Below are 20,228 nucleotides of genomic sequence, written 5' to 3' on the forward strand. Positions count from 1 at the left end.
TCTTTTTTCTGAATAGTTTGGAGTTCCCTGGATGATTATTGATTACACACTTAAAATAAGCCTAAAATACTGTAAATTGTCTTTTAATTGTGGTAGCCTGTATTCTAGCATCAGAATTATAAAATAATGGTAGGTAATGGGGACAGAGTATCCAGGATACTATGTAAGGCTATCCTTAGTTTCCTTTTAATGTCCCCTTAGAGGGGATGTTTATGGGATATATCCCATTAAATTTGCAGAACCAGAAGATCCTTAGGGAACTCTTTTTGCAACCTGTGTGTCCCTGGGTCTACACATTGCTCTATAGACAGGGCCGGGTCCAGGCACCAGCTTTCCAAGCAGGTGCTTGGGGTGGCATTCAGAATGGGGCAGCAGTCCATGTCCTGCGGTGGCAATTCAGCAGCAGCTCCACTGCTCTTCTGGGCGCGGCAGCTCTAGCGCTGTTGTGGCAGTGGCAATTCAGCAGTGAATGCTTGGGGCCGCAAAATTGGTAGAGCCGCCCCTGTCTATGGATCCACTAACTTGTGGGAACCTGCCTTGGTACACCAATGTTATGGCATCCCATTGTAGCTGTGCTAGAGAAATCACAGAAGGGACATCCTGAAGCTTGGAAATAGCTAAGGCAAGTGGGGAGCATGATTAAAATTATTAAAAGTTTGCTTTCTTTCATGCATGTACATATTTTGTGGTACTGTGGCATCAAACAACTCTATAATAAGCTCTGTGGGGCAGGGACCAGTTTGTTTTTTAAGTATTGCTTAGCACAGTTGGCTCCAGGTCTATGCCTGGGGCTTCTAGGTGCTACCATAGTACAAATAAGTACTGCAGGGTGTGATTTAATAGAGCTGCAACTAGGTTTTTAATTTGTGGTTTTGCAGAAAAATAGTTGGAACTCAAGAGGTAAGATTTTTGTATATCTGTGATGCACATTGTACAAAGCAGAACAGCACTGGTTCTATATTAATTGAACATTTATTTCAGTCAGAATACTCAATTTGCACTATGCTGGAAGCAGAATTGGTCTCCGCACATGCAATGTAAACCATTAAATTTGCATTTTGAAATACTCAAACTTGCAGCCTGAATATCATCCAAATGTAAGTTTTTTTCCATTACACATACACTGTTGACGTCTTCTAATTCAGCAGCCTCAGCTGTGCATTGCCCTTTTGTAAGAGCGGAGTAGAACTCAGCATTTGTATTTCTTGGGGTTTTGTGAACATTTCTTTTTGACTCTCCTCTCACTCCCATTATGATCTGTGCGCTTGTGCACAGCAGCATTTGGCCCGTGTGTATTTTGTGCATTTTTTAATCTAGTTCTAGTCTGCAGTTGTTTGGTCTAGATGTGTGGCTAATGCTTACAAGTAAATGTATGCATATAGTATACTCTAGGTTCAGAATCATAAGCCACCTTTCACAGAGGTGCTGGAACAATTTATATAGGGAGGATACTGAGAGCCATTTAACCAAACTATAAACCTTGCTTATGATGGAAAGCACTTCATGTCAGGAGGTGCACCAGCACCCCCAGTTCCAACGTTCCCTTTGAGTTTCAGATTAGTATAAACCCAACAGTTGAGGGAAAACACTGTGGGAATTGCTCTGTTGTGTCTTGGCGCTTTTGTCTTCCTCATCCCAGTCTCACCCAATCCTGTGGAAATCCTCACGAGCCCTGGGGAAAGGTCTCTGGGTCTGGGCCTGGTTTAAGGTGAGTAATGACCCTGGTGTAGGGAGAGGTGGGTGGCTAGGGACAACTCTGGCCCCTGCATCCACAGTACCAGGGAGATGCCCTGCATGACACACCCACGCTCGCGAAGCGGCGGCGAGTGTAAATGAACGACCGGGTCCCCCCTGCATCCCTAAAGTGACTAAGTAGCCAAGCGTGATGGGCGGCGGAGAGCAGCTGTGAGTATGACATGTAGCTCCCAATCCGCCGCCTCTGCCCTCTGAGGAGAAGAAGGGGCGGGAGAAAGAAAGAGGGAACAGAAGGACCCGGATGGAGAAGCCCTGCCCTTCCCTCTCCTCCGTTCCCCACATGTGCGAGGCGGCCGGAGCCTGGAGCGCGCGCACACATACTCCCCCACCCCTTCTACCCGCAGGCCAACGGTCTGGGCACGCAACCCGCACCCGAGAGAGAGGTCTCGGCCGCACAGCTCGCGAGAGGACATGTCCGCGGTGGTGGCGAGAGAGGGTGAGTGAGGGGCAGCCGGGCAGCTGCTGCTGGGTGCTTCCATGTGGGGTCCGCGGGGGAGGATATATCACGTGACCGGCTGTGCGATAGCTGAGGGCGGGGGGATTATTTATTCCCCTCCCCCAGCCCTCTTACTAAGAGATGGTAGCAGTCGCTGAACGGTGTGCTCTGCCCAAGAGTCAGGGTAAAGCTAGGCAGTGTGTCTCTAGGGTTGGGACCGACTGAGCCCTGAGGGCTGTGAGTGGCAGTGAGGGAGCTGCCTGGCCTCTACTGAAGCTGCCGCAGTCTCCCACCAGAGGTGGTTGCCGTCTAGTGGGAGGTCATGCGACCCCCCCCACCCCCTGTACAAAGGCCGGTGGAAGCCAGTGGTGTGAGGGACAGCAAGCCGTGCACCCCAGCCATGGAAAAGGGTCAGGATGGTGGTGCCAAAATGAGTCTGTTTCTTGTGTAAAAGCAGCAGGTCCTCTGAAAATGGAACCCATTTCACTGGGTTCTGGGCTGGGGGGCACTGGGCCTTTGGGAAGCTGACCAGCGCCAGGTGAGCAGGAGCGGTGAGGTGCCTGCAGCTCAGATTTTGAACAAAAAATTCATTTTTTGTAGTCTGTAAAGTGTGCTTTATTTCTGTCAGATAAACAGGGCTTGTCTACACGGGGAAATTGAGTGGCATAATTATACACGTATGCAGTGGTGAGCTGGAGCCAGTTCGCCAGAACCGGTTGTTAAATTTAGAAGCGCTTTTAGAACCGGTTGTTCCGTAAGGGACAACCGGTTCTAAAAGGGCTTCTAAATTTAACCAGCCAAAAGTGGTGCCTTAGGCGCCGACTCCAAGGGGAAAACTTGGTGGGTGCAGAGCACCCACCGGCAGCTCCCCGGCCCCAGCTCACCTCCGCTCCGCCTCCGCCTCCTCCCCTGAATGTGCCGCCCCGCTCTGCTTCTCTCCCCCCCCCCCCCCCGGCTTCCCACGAATCAGCTGTTCGCATGGGAAGCTGGGGCAGGGTGGGAAGCAGGCAGCGGCTTCCCGCTCAGGCCCAGGGAGGTGGAGGTGAGCTGGGGCGGGGGGGCGCGAGGAGGGCTTGCCCCGCAGCAGGTAACCTGTGGGGGGGAGGGGGGGCATGCAGGGGAACCACTCCCCGCCCCAGCTCACCTCTGCAACCCTCGGCCTAAGTGGGAAGCCGCCGCCTGCTTCTTAGCCTTCCCAGGCTTCCTGCTGAACAGCTGATTCGTGGGATGCCGGGGGAGGGGGCGGAGAAGCAAAGCGGGGTGGTGCGTTCAGGAGAGGCGGCAGAGCGGAGGTGAGGTGAGCTGGGGCCGGGCACAGGGTGGGGAGCTGCCGGTGGGTGATCTGCACCCACCAAATTTTCCCCGTGGGTGCTCCAGCCCAACAGCACCCAGGGAGTCGGCGCCTAAGGCACCACTTTTGATGTGATCAGTGGGGGAGCAGCCGCTCCCCCCGCTCCCTTCCAGCTACGCTCCCCCGCCCCTAGGAGCCAGAGGGACCTGCCAGGTGCTTCCTGGGAGCTGCCCCAAGTAAGCACCTCTGGGACTCCCCATCTCGCTCCCTGACAGGTGCCTCTGGCTCTTAGGGGTGAGGTGGGCACCCACTACGGTGGCCCACGAGACCCTCCTGCCTGGTTCTGGGGGCAGTCAGGGGACAGGGGAGAGGGGTGGATGGGGCAGAGGTCCTGGGGCGGGGGGCGTCAAGGAACGCAGTGGGGTTGGATGGGGCAGGAGTCCTGGGGTGCGGGGGTGGGCAACAACCCCCTCGTGGGGTGAGGAGGGAACCTGTTAAGATTTTGGTAGCTCATCACTGCATGTATGACTATAGTGCTATAGTTACACAAATATAACCCCCCTGCCCCCCCCACACTGTCTGGAATAAGAAAAGGAGTACTTGTGGCACCTTAGAGGCTAACAAATTTCTCTGAGCATAAGCTTTCGTGAGCTACAGCTCACTTCATCGGATGCATTCAGTGGAAAATACAGTGGGGAGATTTCTATACATGGAGAACATGAAACAATGGGTGTTACCATACACACTGTAAGGAGAATGATCACTTAAGGTGAGCTATTACCAGCAGGAGAGCGGGGCGGGGGGGGGGACCTTTTGTAGGGATAATCAAGGTGGGCCATTTCCAGCAGTTGACAAGAACGTCTGAGGAACGGTAGGGGGAATAAACATGGGGAAATAGTTTTATTTTGTGTAATGACTCATCCACTCTCAGTCTCTATTCAAGCCTAAGTTAATAGTATCCAGTTTCTGTTCCTCAGACCTTCTTGTCAACTGCTGGAAATGGTCCACCTTGATTATCACTACAAAAGGTTTCTCCATCCCCCTCTCACTCCCCCCCCCTCCTGCTGGTAATAGTTCACCTTAAGTGATCACTCTCCTTATAGTGTGTATGGTAACACCCATTGTTTCATGTTCTCTATGTATAGAAATCTCCCCACTGTATTTTCCACTGAATGCATCCGATGAAGTGAGCTGTAGCTCACGAAAGCTTATGCTCAAATAAATTTGTTAGTCTCTAAGGTGCTGCAAGTACTCCTTTTCTTTTTGCGGATACAGACTAACAGGGCTGCTACTCTGAAACCTGTCTGGAATAAGAGTGCTTTTTTCTATGTGGTCTTCAGATGTGACACTCTTATTCTGAATAAATGAGTCTGCATAGTGCATTTTACTGATATCATTATATAGCTAAAGTTATGCCTGTAAATTCCCCCATGTAGAAAATCCCTTTATGTTCTAGTTTTATCACAAGTTGTTGGGCTAGATTCAGGAATCACTGGATGAAAAGTATGACTTTTGTTACACAAGAAATTAGACTAGGTCATCATACTGACCCCATTTGGCCTTAAAATGTATGAATGGAAGAGAGAGGTTTGTCTTGTTTAAAGCATAGGACTTGGAGTCAGGAGATCTGGACCTGATCACCAAGTCACATAACTGTTCCTCTAAATTTACTTACATATGAAAGGGCAAATAATAACTACCTGTTTCACAGGGCTTTTTGAAAGACTTAATTATTTCTGATGTGCTTTGAGATCTTTCGACTTTTGTGCAACTGGCATTTGGTTAATCAGCATTGTATGTAAAATAGATAATGTATTTGCAGCACATATGTATGTAGATGTAAAGCAGCTTAAATTTGTGAAAGATTTTGGAATTCTCTGCATAGAAGGAGCAATAAATAGTTATGTTACCAAAAAAATTCCACACCTACATTTGTTTACTTTGCCTTATCCATGTTTGTGCAACCTTTATGTTCAGTTTTAATTATTTTTCCTTCATGTGCTTGAGAAACCTGACTATACAAATTACTCATGCAAACACTGAAGATAATATTATAAGAACATAAAAAGGGCCATACTGGGTCAGACCAAAGGTCCATCTAGCCCAGTATCCTGTCTTCCGACAGTGGCCAATGCCAGGTGCCCCAAAGGTAACGAACAAAACAGGTAATCATCAAGTGATCCATCCCCTGTCACCCATTCCCAGTTTCTGGCAAACAGGGTAGGGACATGATCGCTGCCCACCCTAGCTAATAGCCATCCATGCACCTATCCTCCATGAATGTATCTAGTTCTTTTTTGTTATAGTCTTGGCCTTCACAACATCCTCTGGCAAAGAGTTCCACAGGTTGACTGTGTGTTGTGTGAAGAAATGCTTCCTTTTGTTTGTTTTAAACCTGCTGCCTATTAATTTCATTTGGTGACCCCTAGTTCTTGTGTTATGGGAAGGTATATCTATCACTTCCTTATTTACTCTCTCCACACCAGACACGATTTTATAGACCTCTATCATATCCCCCCCAGTCGTCTTTTTTCCAAGCTGAAAAGTCCCATATGGCAGCATTTCCATACCCCTAATAATTTTTGTTGCCCTTTTCTGAACCTTTTCCAATTATCTTTTTTTAGATGGGGCAATGATATCTGCATGCAGTATTCACTGTTTATATAGAGGCAATATGATATGTTCTGTCTTATTATCTATCCCCTTCTTAATGATTCCCAACATTCTGTTAGCTTTTTTGACTGCCGCTGCACATTGAGTGGATGTTTTCAGAGAACTATCCACAATGACTCCAAGATCTCTTTCTTGGGTGGTAACAGCGAATTTAGATGTATAGTTTTATTTTATACCATCATTTTAATCATCATTTTATATGTATAGTTGGGATTATGTTTTCCAATGTGCATTACTTTGCATTTATCAACATTGAATTTTATCTGCCATTTTGTTACCCAGTCACCCAGTTTCGAGAGATCCTTTTGTAGCTCTTCGCAGTATGCCTGGGATTAGGCATATGTGACTTTTGTGACTAGTCACAAAACAGCAAGCTATACAGTATACAAAGTCCAAAGAATAATTTGTTGAATAATGAAGTAAATATGAGAAAATCACTATCCGTTTGGATCTTGAATATTTCATCACTATCTTGGACATTTCATAAACAGTAAAAACACTTTTTGAAATTATCACAAATTATTTGTTCAGCTCTCATTAGTAAGTATAAAATATTTAGACAAATACCAACCAATCATGTTAAAATATTTTATTACTCAATACTATGAGTACAATATGTATTTTCATTTATGTTTATATATAAGGGGAGCTGTGGCTCTTCCTTAATATTACACAAGTTTCCTCTTCAGATGGAAAAATGCCCAACTTTTAAATTAATAAAACTTATTTTGGCGACTTCTGCAGCAGCAACATTTGGCACTTCATGAAGTTCTGTTTTAATGTTTGGTGTTCAGTCTAGTTCTGTTTTAAAGTTGCTTGATCCCACATACTTGGCTACTGCTAAATAACATGTTTGTACCTGATATAGCTTATGCTCAGAATTTAATACTGTTAATGCAGGTTTTTCTCACACCAGTTTGCAACAAACTATATGGGAATTGAGGATGCCCAGTACCTTGCAGGAGGTGCTCTTCCTTTCAGATTCAAGCTGTGTCTGAGGAAAGTTAAAGAAATTAGCCATTTAAAATTTAGACTGGACAGAACACTAGAAAATAAGCTTGAAGGAGCAACCCTATGGTGGCTTAGAGATTATAAAATTATAGGGTTTTTTCCATCTCTAATTTGTAGGATTCTGTTAAATTAATTATTGCAAAAATTGTAGAGGTAAGTGTTAGTATATTAATGTTCAAACCATGTTTAGGATTTATTTGAATTAAATGTTCAGTAAATCAAATATCTTATTTTGCAAAACAGTCTAGCAATCAAGATGGATTCTTGTGCAGCAGAATTGTAACAAACCATTACAATGTAACATTTGGAAAGGGAGTATATTTTTATTTTGAAAACTGTAATTTAGATTATTTTGTGATGGGTTGGATCACAGAAACCCCCTTGGGGCTGCCAACTGATGTGCCAAGACTACCTCTGCCCCTGCTTTCCCTGCCAGCTTGGGACTCCAGCACCCTGTCTTGCTGAGCCAGACACTCCAGTCTACTCCAACACAGACCCAGGATCTGAAGCACGTGCTCCAAAGCTGCAGATTTAACTGAAAGCAACTTAAGAAGTGTTCCTGTCTTTAACACTCAGATGCCAACTCCCAATGGGGTCCAAACCCCAAATAAATCTGTTTTCCCCTGTATAAAGCTTATACAGGGTAAACTCATAACTTGTTCGCCCTCCATAACACTGATAGATATGCACAACTCCCCCCCCCCCCCCCCCCGGTATTAATACATACTCTGGGTTAATTAATTAATTAATAAAAAGTGATTTTATTAACAGAAAGTAGGATTTAAGTGGTTGCAGGTAGTAACAGACAGAACAAAGTGAATTACCAAGCAGAATAAAATAGAACACACAAGTCTATTTCTAAAAAAACTGAATACAGACAAAATCTCACCCTCAGTGGTGTTCCAGTAAGTTTCCTTTTACAGACTAGTCTCCTTCTAATCACACCCCCCCCACCCCCCCCCATAGTTACTGTCCTTTGTTTCAGTTTCTTTCAGGTATCCTTGGGGTTGGAGAGGCTATCTCTTGAGCCAGCTGAAGACAAAATGGAGGAGTCTCCCACAGGCTTAAATAGACTTTCTCTTGTGGGTGGAGACCCCCTCCTCTCTCCTATACAAAGTCCATCTACAAGATGGAGTTTTGGAGTCACATGTCCACGCATGACTCAGAACTTATAGGCAGCCGCCATGGCTCACGTTCTAGCTTCAACGTCCTTATGTAGACTTCTTATGTGGATTGGAGCCTCCCAAGATCCATTGTCCCTTAAGTGCTTCTTGATTGGCCACTTAATTTGCACATTCCTTTCTCAAGAAGCTGACCAAATGCTTTACAAAGGCTACTTAAAAATCAAGCCCGTAGACAGCCAATATTCATAACTTTGAATAACAAAACAAAAAACAAATACATGCATACAAATAGGATTAATAGATTCGGTAGATCATAACCTTTACATAGATATGTTACGTGGCATATGTAGCATAAAATCTATTCCAGTTATGTCATATATATATATTCATAATATATTTCCATAAAGCCTTATGGGGGGCACTGTCACATATCTAAATAAATGTTTGGGGACAGGGGAGAGGAAACAGTACTCTAGAGGTTATGTTCTAATATATAACACCTCCATTCTCATCCCCCTTCTCCAGCTCCTTTTTCTAATGACTGAAGCCCATGTACTACCGGCTTCGTTGCCCTTTTCTTAGCCTTCTACTTTCAGACATCTATCCCTTCCTTCAGTTGTAGGGACAATAATATTAATATAAAAACTTTAACTTTCACAAACATTTTTTTTAAAATGTCAAGACTGTCAAGACTCATGCATTACTAACCAGAATAACTGCATGATCTTGTAGTGAGGACCCTACCTAGTTCATGGTCCCATTTGGTCAATTTCACCAGTCATAGGTTTTTAAAACTAATCAGTTTCACGATTTCAGATATTTACATCTGAAATTTCACGTTGTTATAACCATGGGGGTCCCAACCCAAAAGAGGGTGTCTAAGGATGTCGCAAGGCTATCCTGGAGGGGCGTTTTCCTGGTATTGCCACCCATACTTCCGCGTTGCTGCTGATGGAGGCACTGCCTTCAGACTTGGGCAGCCGGAGAGCAGAGGGTAGCGGAGAAGTGAGAGTCGCATGGTATGGAGGGGTCATCACTTTTTGGGTGGATCCCTGTGGTCAGGGGGGCACTGTGGTTCCTCCTCCCCCAGCCAGCACAAAGCCCCTTTAGCCCCGAGCACTGGGCCCAGAGCCGGGGAGGGGCAGAGCTGGGGGCAAGGGCGCTGGAACCTTTGTAGAAGCTCCACAGCCACTCCCTGTACAGTGACCCTTCCTTCCCCTCCCTCCCCCCGTGGCTGGGGAGCAATGGGGCAGGAAGCAGGGTGGGGTTGCAGAGCTTCCTGCACCTGGGGGAGGTTCTAAGAGATGGGTATGACCCGGCTCTGGGAGTGGCCTTTGCAGGAGAAGAGGAAGTCCCATCCCTCCCCAGCCCTGTCAGGACTAGCAGCTGGAGCCTGGGTGCATGGGTAGGAGCCCCTGGCTGGGGCACCTCCATCCCTGCGCATCCCTGGCAGATTTCACGGTCCGTGACGCATTTTTCATGGCCATGAATTTGATAGGGCCCTACTTATAGTTTTACATCTGGGACCTTTCACACAGATCTGATTACAGGGTCAAAGCCAAAGTTGGTAAACTTAGTAATTAGCGAGATCTGCATATAGTTACACAAACGTAAAACACCACTTAACACCAGTAACCCTAAAGATAATGACTGAGATTTTTCAAAGCTAACCAGGGGGTTTAGCTACACAATTCCTATTAATGTTTGTGCATGTGTATTATGATATTTTAAGTCACACATTTCACTCATTGTCATAGCAAAAGTGCCAGAGCACAAACATCAACATTCTTCCTTCCAGCTTCTGAGAAATGTCTACTGTGAGAATTCTATTGTTCTTACTAGATTGAACTGATTTCATAAGCCTCCCAAATCTAGGCAACTGCAGATGCTTTTCCTAGGTATGGGCAGATACCTAAAAGGAAAATATTTAATGCCAAATATCCAAATCTGTCCCTTCCTAAAGCAGTGTCACAAACTCAGCCCAACTGACAGATATGAGTTGTCATAGCAAAAGTTCCAAAACACAACCACCAATCTTCTCCCTCCCCCCTCCCCCCCGCAACTTTTTTTTCCCTGTAAACTTCTTTATTCATACTGGGAATCTGCAACCCCTCTAAATATGTTTTGATTATAAAAGAAAGAAGTAGTAGTCTAGCATTTTAAATGTTTCAGGTGTAAAAATATTCCAACTCAGGGATTGTGCACACAATTGAGAATCTGAATTCAGAAAGATTTCAAAGCATGGTCAGACTTGAAGTCTTGCATGTTATACCGTAGCTATGGAAAAAGGGCGTGGGAAAGCACCTCTGGGCTTGGTCTCTTAGTTTTAACTGGAATGACAAATGATCGTAGTGTTATATTGTGAGTCATGTTATTCAAGGTGTCAAAGAGTCAGATTTGAGAGCACTGAAATGGGTTTTACTATATACATTTGGAATTCAACTAAATATTTGCACATCACAAAACTAGAATACTAGAACTTGGATCAAATCCACTCTCTCAGAACAGCTTGCAGGGTCTTGGGTTGTAATTTGTAATGCTTTTTTGTTTTGTTTTTTAAATACATATATAGATTTAAACGTGAGTTCTTGTGGAATTATTTGTGATCTTTAATTTTTAGTTTTAATGTCAAATCCATTGTAAATGTGTTGAAATAGAGAATATAAAAGGGGGACACAATTTTAAATATTAGTATTAAGGCAAGTCAAGTATTGTGTTTTGTTTAACATAGGGAACTATTTTACGTTTAAGAGCCCATTAGTTTCCTTTATTGCACAATGTAGTCTTCAAAACAGCTCTCTAAATTGTAATTCCTGTCAAGTAGAACTTAAAGGGATATTCATTAATTTAATATTTTACCACTGTCTGAAAATGTTTTATGTACTGTTTTTTCAAGTAGCACTTAAGTTTACTACAACTGAAGTAGATTGTAAAGGGAGAAAACTATTTTTGGCATTTGATAGCACTTTCTGTATAATCACTTTCAACAGTTTCCTGTGTACAGTCAGTTAGTTTTCCATTTTTTGTTTGCTTGAGTTTTTAATGCAGCATGGAGAGAGAGAAATTTTTAAAATCATGAACTGGGATTGTTAAACCACAAAATATTGTTAGGGGGACTGTGGTAGGTATACTGTCTGAAACTATTTTTAAATCACATTGTGAAATTGACTAGATTTCCAGTTGACGGTATCCCTTTAAAGATTTGTGATCAATATGGATATGTTGTGTTTTGGTAGAGTTGTATATGTTTCTTTAGGGTAATATTTTTTAAGATTGTATAACAGCCATTTTTAAAGTAGGTTGGGGATTCTTTCAGCAGTTGTCAGTATTTGATTTGTCTGTTGTCCTTTAACCACAGTCTGTAAGAACCTACCCGGGGAATTAAAAAGGCTTCTATTATCAAAATTTCTATCTAATAGACAAAGGTGTATAAGATTAAATGGCTAAAAGTTGAAGCTAGACAAATTCAAATAAAAAATGACATTCACATTTTAAACAGTCAGGACAATTAACCATTGGAACAACTTACCTAGCAATATGGTAGATTCCCTATCACTGGCTATTTTTAAATCAGGATTGGATATTTGTCTAAAAGATATGCTTTGGTTCAGACAGGAGCTAATTCTAGGAATCTTATGGCCTGTGTTACACAAGAGGTCAGACTAGATGATTACGTTGGTTCATTCTGGCCTTTTAATCTATTAATCTGTATATCTACATTTATATATATATCCACCTTGAAATAATTGTGGAGGATTTTTGGATGATATTTTATATTTTATTCCTTTTATACTTATGAAACCTATATACTGTAATGTATATCAAGTGCATTTTCTTGGTCTGATACTATTTCATATTAGTGATCATCCTTCCAAATGTATAGTGTTTCCAGTAGATCTCAAAAACCAAAGCTACAGTTTTAAATGATTTAAATTAAAAATAAAATTTGGCAGTGCTTATTCAAAAAATTGTTTTTTTACTACGTATTGCTATGTACTAGGTAACTTACATTTGCTTTCTGTTAAGAGGTAATGTTGCCTGTTAGTGCACAGGATTGTGACTCAAAACTCGAGTTTATTCAGAACTCAATCAGTGCTTTGCTGTGGGATCTTTGGCATGTTGGTTAAATCTCTGTGTATTTGGTTTACTCTTTAAAACTAGTGTAATACTTATCTAACCCACACAAGCAAGTTTCACCACACCTAATGTTAGTAGAGTGTTTTGATGTCATCAGATGAATGGTGCTATAGAAGTGTAAGTTATTAACAATGATTATAAAATAAAATGTTGGTACAGGCTTCAGTTAGTTATTCACTTCCAAAATAGCACCAGAGCACTAAATATTCATGCTTTTTAAAAATTCCTTATGCGCAAGACCAGATCTCTTTTCTTCTTTGTGGGTTACTGGCTGCGTTGCATGAAATTTTTGACTGGCAAAACACTACTTTAACAAATCTTGGGAAAACAAGGGGCTTGAGCTACTTAGCAAAGCAAAAGAACTTGAAAAAAAAATTGCAGTTAAAAATGTCATCAATTTCTTAATTACATGCTTCAGGTGTTAAACTTTTACAGAAAATAAAAGAGAAATGATTGGTTTCTTTCCATTAGTTATTTGAATGAAGAGAGAAATGGAGCTTTGTCACTGTTAACTACAAGGGTGTTTCAGGTGTACATGGCAGCATGACCTGCAGAACTACTTTGAATGTGGAAAAAAAGAGAAGTATTGGTAAAGTACAGGGAACAGGATCAGACAGACGTAGGCCAGGATGGCAAGATAAAGAGAAGATTTTTTTGTGGAATGTTGAAGTGTAGTGTTAGACTTTATTACGGTATAATGTTCTGCATTTATGTAAATTTATCTGACATGCATATAAACCAAGATTGTACTTAATCACTGAACTGTGTCTGCAGATGACATTTGCCAGCCAAAGAAACAATTTGATAAAATCAAAGTTCTAGATTTAAAAGTCTATGTTTTGAATGTTGTATTTGCCAAATGTCCTCAACTGTTGCAAAGTGCAGTGAATATTCCCAATAGCCAGGTGTCATGGACTCACAGGTCATGCCCACTCTTGGCCTGTATGGTCCCTGGGGTCCCTTCAGTGCGACAGCCCTTCTCGGGGGTCCACTCTCTCCTGGGGCGTAAGCCCCTTCACCTCTCTGAGCCTTAGCATGCCTGTCTCTCGCCGTGGGCCCCTCAGGGAGTCCACTCGCTCTGAACCCCCAGGGCCTCCACTTCCAGAGGGAATAATGCAACCCTGCCCTCTAGACTAGAGTGACTCTCAGCCAGCGTAAAACAGGAGTGTTTATTGAGCGTCTGAACACAGCATAGGAAACTCTCAGGGCCACCAGGCCTGGCCTCCCTCAGCACAGTACATCTAAGTCTCCCCTGCATCCAGGTGGGCTCTGCCCACTCTCACTCTCCAGTCCCAAGCCCACATACTTTCCAGCTGGGCATCTGATATCACCTCCCCCAAGCCCCGCCTCTGTCCATTGTCTTCTACCCAGGTAAACAGGGTCTCCTGGACCTCCTCTCTTCTCAGCTGTCCTTAGTACTCCTCTGGCTGGAACTGGCTGGTCAGGTCACCGGAGTCCTCTCTTTGCAGCCCGTTGTCCTCCCACTGGCCAGAACGGGCTGTGACTCCCAAGCTGGGCCTCCCAGTCACCATGTCACCAGTTGCTGGGGTATCCATTCTCCAGGCCATTGGCTGGGGTCCCAAGTTCCATCACTGGTCTTCTGTAACAACACACTCTCTCTCCCATCTTCTCGTTAAACCAGTAACACCCAGGGAAACTGTGTCCCACCTCTTAGCATGCAAACCATTGAAAATAAGAAAAAAAACAAGAAAACCCCCCACTTCGTCACACCAGTGTCAAAGGGATAGTCAACACACCATTTGTTTAAAATGTATTTAATCAACTGCAGAAGTCTGCTGGTGCATGGAACATGTCCCTAGGGATGAAAGGCTAGGTTTTGTTTGTTTTAATGTTCAGTTTTGCCAAAAAAAAAAAAAAAAAAAAAAAAAAAAGCAAAACAACCCACAACAAGCAAACAAACTTAGCTCAAAGGGTAAACAAAAACATTAATATTTAAACAAGTAAGTAAAAACTTGCTTAACACCACCTTGTGATCCTGGTTGAGTGTGGAACAGTATAAAACTGGAAACAATGGTAAGTTATGTTATTCAGTAGGGCAGGACAGCCAGTGTTTGAGTCTGCATGAGTTGAGGGAAGCAAAATGCCCGATTCTGTGTTCTACAGCAGTGGCTCTCAACCTTTTCAGACTACTGTATCTCTTTCAGGAGTCTGATTTGTCTTGCATACCCCCAAGTTTCACCTCACTTAAAAACTACTTGATACAAAATCAGACATAAAAGTACAAAAGTGTCACTGCACGCTATTACTGAAAAATTGCTTACTTTCTGATTTTTACCATATTATTATAAATAAATATTGTACTTACATTTCAGTGTAGAGTATATAGAGTAGTATAAACAAGTCATTATATGAAATTTTAGTTTGTGCTGACTTTACCAGTGCTTTCTAGTTGTAAAACTAGGCAAATATCTAGATGAGTTCATGTACCCCCTGGAAGACCTCTGCATACCCCCAGGGGTACACGTATCCCTGGTTGTTCACCACTGTTCTACAGGGTCTTTCTTGGTACTTGGAAGGCATGATTCAAGATTGGACTTTCTGGTTGCCAAGTTGTGGAAGTCTGCATAACTGGAAGGTTTTGGTTTTTATTTTCATTAAGTGAATAAATCCCAATTTTGTATGCTTAAAATAGATAATTAAACTAAGATTTAGTAAACTCATGTAAGAAACTCATATTCCTATGAAAATTTTTGTTCCACTTCCAAACTCTTATTATTTTTATAAAAGTCTACTTTTAAAGCCTAACATTGTCATTTTATTAATAAATTTAGTCATATTTGTGAATGTTCCTGATATTGTATCAACAGTATTCAACAAAACTTGTTTTCTCAGTACATTTTGTTTCTTTGTAACCATTGTATAAACATCTTAATAAGAGATTATAGGTGTGAATTGAAATTATATTCAGTTATTCCTAAAGTCAGTTATTCCTATTCCCGAGTCAGTTATTCCTAAACTGAAATACTTTTTCTGTCAATTTGATTTTCCAGTCTCTTGCAAATCAGTTGAGTTTTGTAGAGTAAGTTAAATCAGCTATGCATATAACTTTTGTGACAGTAGGTAATTACCTGCACTGGTGTTAGTCATGGCAAGCATACAAAGAACACTTAAATTGCCTATGGCTATTCTGTCGTGTTATCAATCCTTTTCTAAACAGTTCCTAACATTCTGTTAGCTTTTTTGACTACCACTAGACACTGAGCAGATGTTCTCAGAGAACTATTCACAATCACTCCAAGATTTCTTTCATAAGAGATAATAGCTAATGCAGACCCCGTTGTTTTGAATATATAGTGAAAGCTTTTTTATCCGGCATGTTGGGGGAATGGAGGGTGCTGGTAAGTGAAAAATTCTGATTAAGAGGGAGGGAGTTTGGGTGCGGGGCTGGGGGTTGGAGTGCAGGAGGGGGATTGGGGCAGAGGGTTGGGGCGCAGGAAGGGTTTCGGGGTGCCAGATCCGGGAGGCGCTCACCTCGAGTGGCTCCCTGTAAGCGGCAACCTGTCTCTGCTGTTCCTAGGCAGAGGCGTGGCTAGGTGGCACTGCGTGCTGCCTCCGCCCACAGGCACCGCCCCTGCCGCTCCCATTGGGTGCGGTGCCGGTGCTTGGCAGGGGCAGCGTGCAGAGTTGCCTAGCTGCGCCTCCACCTAAAAACAGCAGAGACAGGTCGCCACTTGTGGAGAGTCACTTGAGGTGAGCACCCCCCGGATCTAGCATCTCAAAACCCCTCCCATGCCCCAACCCCCTGCCCCAAGCCCCCCACCCACCCAAACTCCCTCCCAGAGCCCACACCCCAACTCCCAGCCCCATATCCCCTCCTGCGCTCCGAACCCCTCGTGTCTGTTCCTCTGCCTAGGTGCAACAGGGACATGTTGCCGCTTCCAGGGAGCCACGCGGGGTCAGGTAGGGAGCCTGCCAGCCCCGCGCCAACCAGATTATAAACCAGAGTTTCTATGAAGATTAGAAATGCCGGTTTACAGAGCTTTCTGGTTGGTACAGGGCAGGATAACACAGCTTTTACTGTATATAGTTGGGGTTATGTTTTCCAACGTGCATTACTTTGCATATATCAACATTGAATTTCATCTGCCATTTTGTTGCCCAACCACCCAGTTTTGTGAGATACCCTTGTAATTCTTTGCAGTCCGCTTTGAACTTAACGGTCTTGAGTAATTTAGTATTGCTAACACCACCTCATGGTTCGCCCTTTTTTCCAGATCCTTTATGAATATATTAAACAGAACTGGTCCCAGTACAGGTCCCTGGGGGACACCGCTATTTACTTGCCTCCATTTTGAAAACTGATCATTTAATCTGAACCTTTGTTTCCTATCTTTTAACCAGTTACTGATCCATGAGAAGACCTTCCCTCTTATCCCGTGACTGCTTAGTTTGCTTAAGAGCTTTTGGTGAGGGACCTTGTCATAGGCTTTCTGAATGTCCAAATATCCCATATCCACTTGATCGCTCTTGTCCACAGGTTTGTTGATCCACCCTCAGAGAACACTAATAGATTGAGGTGAGCACCCCCCGGATCTAGCATCTCAAAACCCCTCCCATGCCCCAAACCCCTGCCCCAAGCCCCCCACCCACCCAAACTCCCTTTATGATTTCCCTTTATAAAAGCTGTGTTGACTCTTTCCCCAACAAATTATGTTCATTTGTGTGTCTGATCATTTTGTTTTTTACTATAATTTCAACTAATTTGCCTGGTACTGAAGTTAGGTTTACAGGTCGGTAATTGCCAAGATTGCCTCTGGAATCTTTTTTTAAAAATAGGCTTTACGTTATCTATCCTCCAGTCATCTGACGCAGAGGCTGATTTAATCGATAGGTTACAATCCACAGTTAGTAGTTCTGTAATTTCATGTCTGAGTTACAGTTGTTTGTGTGTAACTGAAGGGTATAATCTGGCCCTACATGTTTAACAATGGGTGTTTTCAAGGCAGATCCTTTAAAGCCAATGAGCACATAATACACCTAGTCACAACCAGTTGCTAGGTAAAGCCGTGGCTGGCCTGCACAAGGAAGATGCGGCAAAGAGCTGCTTGATCTGGACGCAGCAGAGAATAAAGACAGGCACAGGAATGGATTTTAAGTGGCAGGTTGAAACTTTATTAAACTTAACACAGGGGAGGGCCACTACCCACCCAGGCACCCGTAATCTCACATGCCAAGCATTTGAAGTGGTTCCAGTGAGGGGGTTACAGAGCTCCCACCATATAACCGATAACTTGGGGCAGACTTTCTCAGCCTACCGCTTGAACTCAGCTTGCTCCTCTGAATGCTGCCACCGCCCGTGAGCAGGATAGAGGGTACTAAAATGGGGGGGACCTCTCCTTGTGAAGGCCTCAAAGTCTTTTCCTCTCCCATAACCATGAGGTGCATCAAAATTCCTGGTCTTTTACTTATGGAAGCCATTTCTTTTAGCCTTTTTAATTAACTGGAAACTGGCTCCAAGTTGCAACAAACTAATATCCCTACCAAGTAATAGCATGAATTACTAATCCCATTCCTATTTAACCTACCTGTGCCTCCAGGATGCTCTTAGGAAAGTGAAAAAACCCGCTATCCCTATGCCAGTTTGGCCCCAGAAAGAATAAAAATTCTTTCCTGACCCTGTAACAGGTTGATTGTTTGGACCTGCTGCATCAGGAAGACGCAGCTCCAACACTACAGTTACAGGGGGGAAGGGCTTCTGAAATAGAGCAAAGCAAGGCTCCACGTGGCCAGGTCTGGGATTAAAAGTAATGAAAGGGATGAGCAAGGGACCAATCAGCTCCCTTCTTCCCCAACTGGCCAATGAGTGGATAAAGCCTCTGGAGGGGAGGGGTCATTGCTGTGTCCCCCAATGAGTACTCTTTACTCTCCTTTCCCTTTTTACTGGGGCTGTCCCAATCGCTGCCTGTCCCATCAAGTTTTCCACATGTTGGGCGGGTAGGCCATATCCTACCCTCATTATTACTTCTATCTCTTCATGAGGCTGCAATATTAGGCAAAAATAAAGCACCTGTTAGCACAGCGAGGATGAAGGTTAGAGATGAGGACTGCAATTATCCTGTAGTAAGGAGTCTGACTGCGGTGTCTTCCAGCTGTTTGGAGAACAGCTGGTTTGATCAGTGTTGGCAAAGCAAAGCAGAGTGTCTGTCCTATTGGTTTAATAAAGCTGTGATCTTTATTTCTCTGAAACAAGTGTGTCTGCTGCTTCATTAGCTGTGTGTCAGGCAGCAACCAGCATCATGCCTAGAAAACAACTAACAACCCAAATTAAATCTATTTGTATTTGCAGTTGGCAACCATGAACATTTCATCTCTCAGCATCTCTAAATAAAACTGTTCCATGCACTGTTGAACACAATGAATCAGACACTCTGGCACTGGTTCTTAAGCTGTTCTTCATCAGCTGAAGTTCAAGATAGCTTTCAGTAACCCAGAGAATAACTGAAAACAGTATGGTCTTCATTATGCAGTACAACCTTGAAAATTTCTTTTTTCTGTGATAAAGATTCTGACAACTGTAAAATCTTTCTGTGGACTTGTTAAGGCTCTGTTTTAAACCACCACCATAAACCTCTGTAATATCTTTAAGCTCCAAAGCAAATGGAAGTCATAGAGCTTATTAAATAGTTTTCAGATAGCCTAGTTAAATTCAGATGTTAATATTATCAGTTATGCACTCATAGACTAAAATGAATATGTATAACCATTGCACTCAGTATATAGAGTTTTAACGTAACGTAGTATTTGGGCACTTGGCTAAATATTAATAACTAAAGCCATTAATTGAACGTTGTTTTGAAAACTGGATTAAATCTGGGCATAATGCCAAAAGCAGCACACTAGGAGATAAGTCTAGTTATGCTCCCTCTAGGTTTTCACACTGAATTGTGAAACATAAAACAAAAAACAACACTTGAATTACTTTTATCCTTGTATGAAACTGAAATCACAGACAACAAATAAATAGTCTTTATTAATATCCTCAGGAAAGCTTGGCCAGTTGCATTTATTTCCAGAAGGCTGTAAATAGTGTTAGAAGCCTGCTGGAAAGTTAACATCGTTTTTATTTGTTTTAAACAGTATTTCATTGCAGCTCTGAATGTACTAAATCAAAATTTTCCATTAAAAAAGAAATTTGCAATATTATAGTATCAGGCCTTGTTATAGGCTCTAATTCACAAGTAGCTTGAGATGCATTCTAACTTGAATCTTAATCCATTACCTGCTACAAAAATGCAAAGAATATTGATTAATACAACAGTGTCGGAGCTGGCAAGCAGAAGATAAAGATGACCATGTTAGGCAGTAACATGCTTAAGTTCTTACGTTTTTTTAATAAATCAGTTGTTACCATTGCTAGAAATATAATTTCACTACAATGTAGCTGTACTGTGTCTTTTTAGTGGCTGTTCTTCCAACGCAGTTAATGTAATTTTGCCCCACCAAAATACTCAGACTATCTACCAGGTAATGCCATGATACTCAGAATGTAGCTCGCAAGTGGCTCTTTAATGTGTCTCCTGCGGCTCTTTGCAGCACATGATATTAAAACACTGTGTGATTTAATTTTAACCAATCAGGATGCTTTTACTTGGTTATTAACCAATTGTAGTTGATATAATAATACTTGGTCGGTCACTTTGCTGTGAGAATTATATATAAATGAAATATTTCTCCTGTCATCCTGTTTCAATATGAATATGTAGTAATATAATAAATGAAACATGAAGTCACACCACTGTGGCTCTTTTGGGTAATGTTGATCACTAATTTGGCTCCTGAA

The 20,228-nt window shown here is 42.8% G+C and overlaps 1 protein-coding gene across 6 annotated transcripts in view; it reads left to right on the forward strand.

Annotated features, from left to right (window-relative positions):
* Window positions 1-1,988: 1,988 nt before the first annotated feature.
* Window positions 1,989-20,228, forward strand: part of MRTFB (myocardin related transcription factor B) — a 196,094-nt gene continuing 177,854 nt past the window's right edge. For 2 of the 6 annotated variants that reach the window (XM_074965428.1, XM_074965427.1), the window contains exon 1: window positions 1,990-2,191. Coding sequence is in view for 1 of the 6 variants with exons in the window: in XM_074965433.1 (XP_074821534.1) it covers window positions 2,167-2,191 (25 nt within the window). In the remaining 5 variants the exon portion in view is untranslated. Of the gene's footprint in view, window positions 2,192-20,228 lie in introns of all 6 variants that reach the window. The other 4 variants (XM_074965434.1, XM_074965433.1, XM_074965426.1 and 1 more) reach the window with 4 other exon arrangements.

Source organism: Natator depressus, chromosome 10 (genome assembly GCF_965152275.1).
Source record: "Natator depressus isolate rNatDep1 chromosome 10, rNatDep2.hap1, whole genome shotgun sequence".
Classification (NCBI taxonomy): domain Eukaryota; kingdom Metazoa; phylum Chordata; order Testudines; family Cheloniidae; genus Natator; species Natator depressus.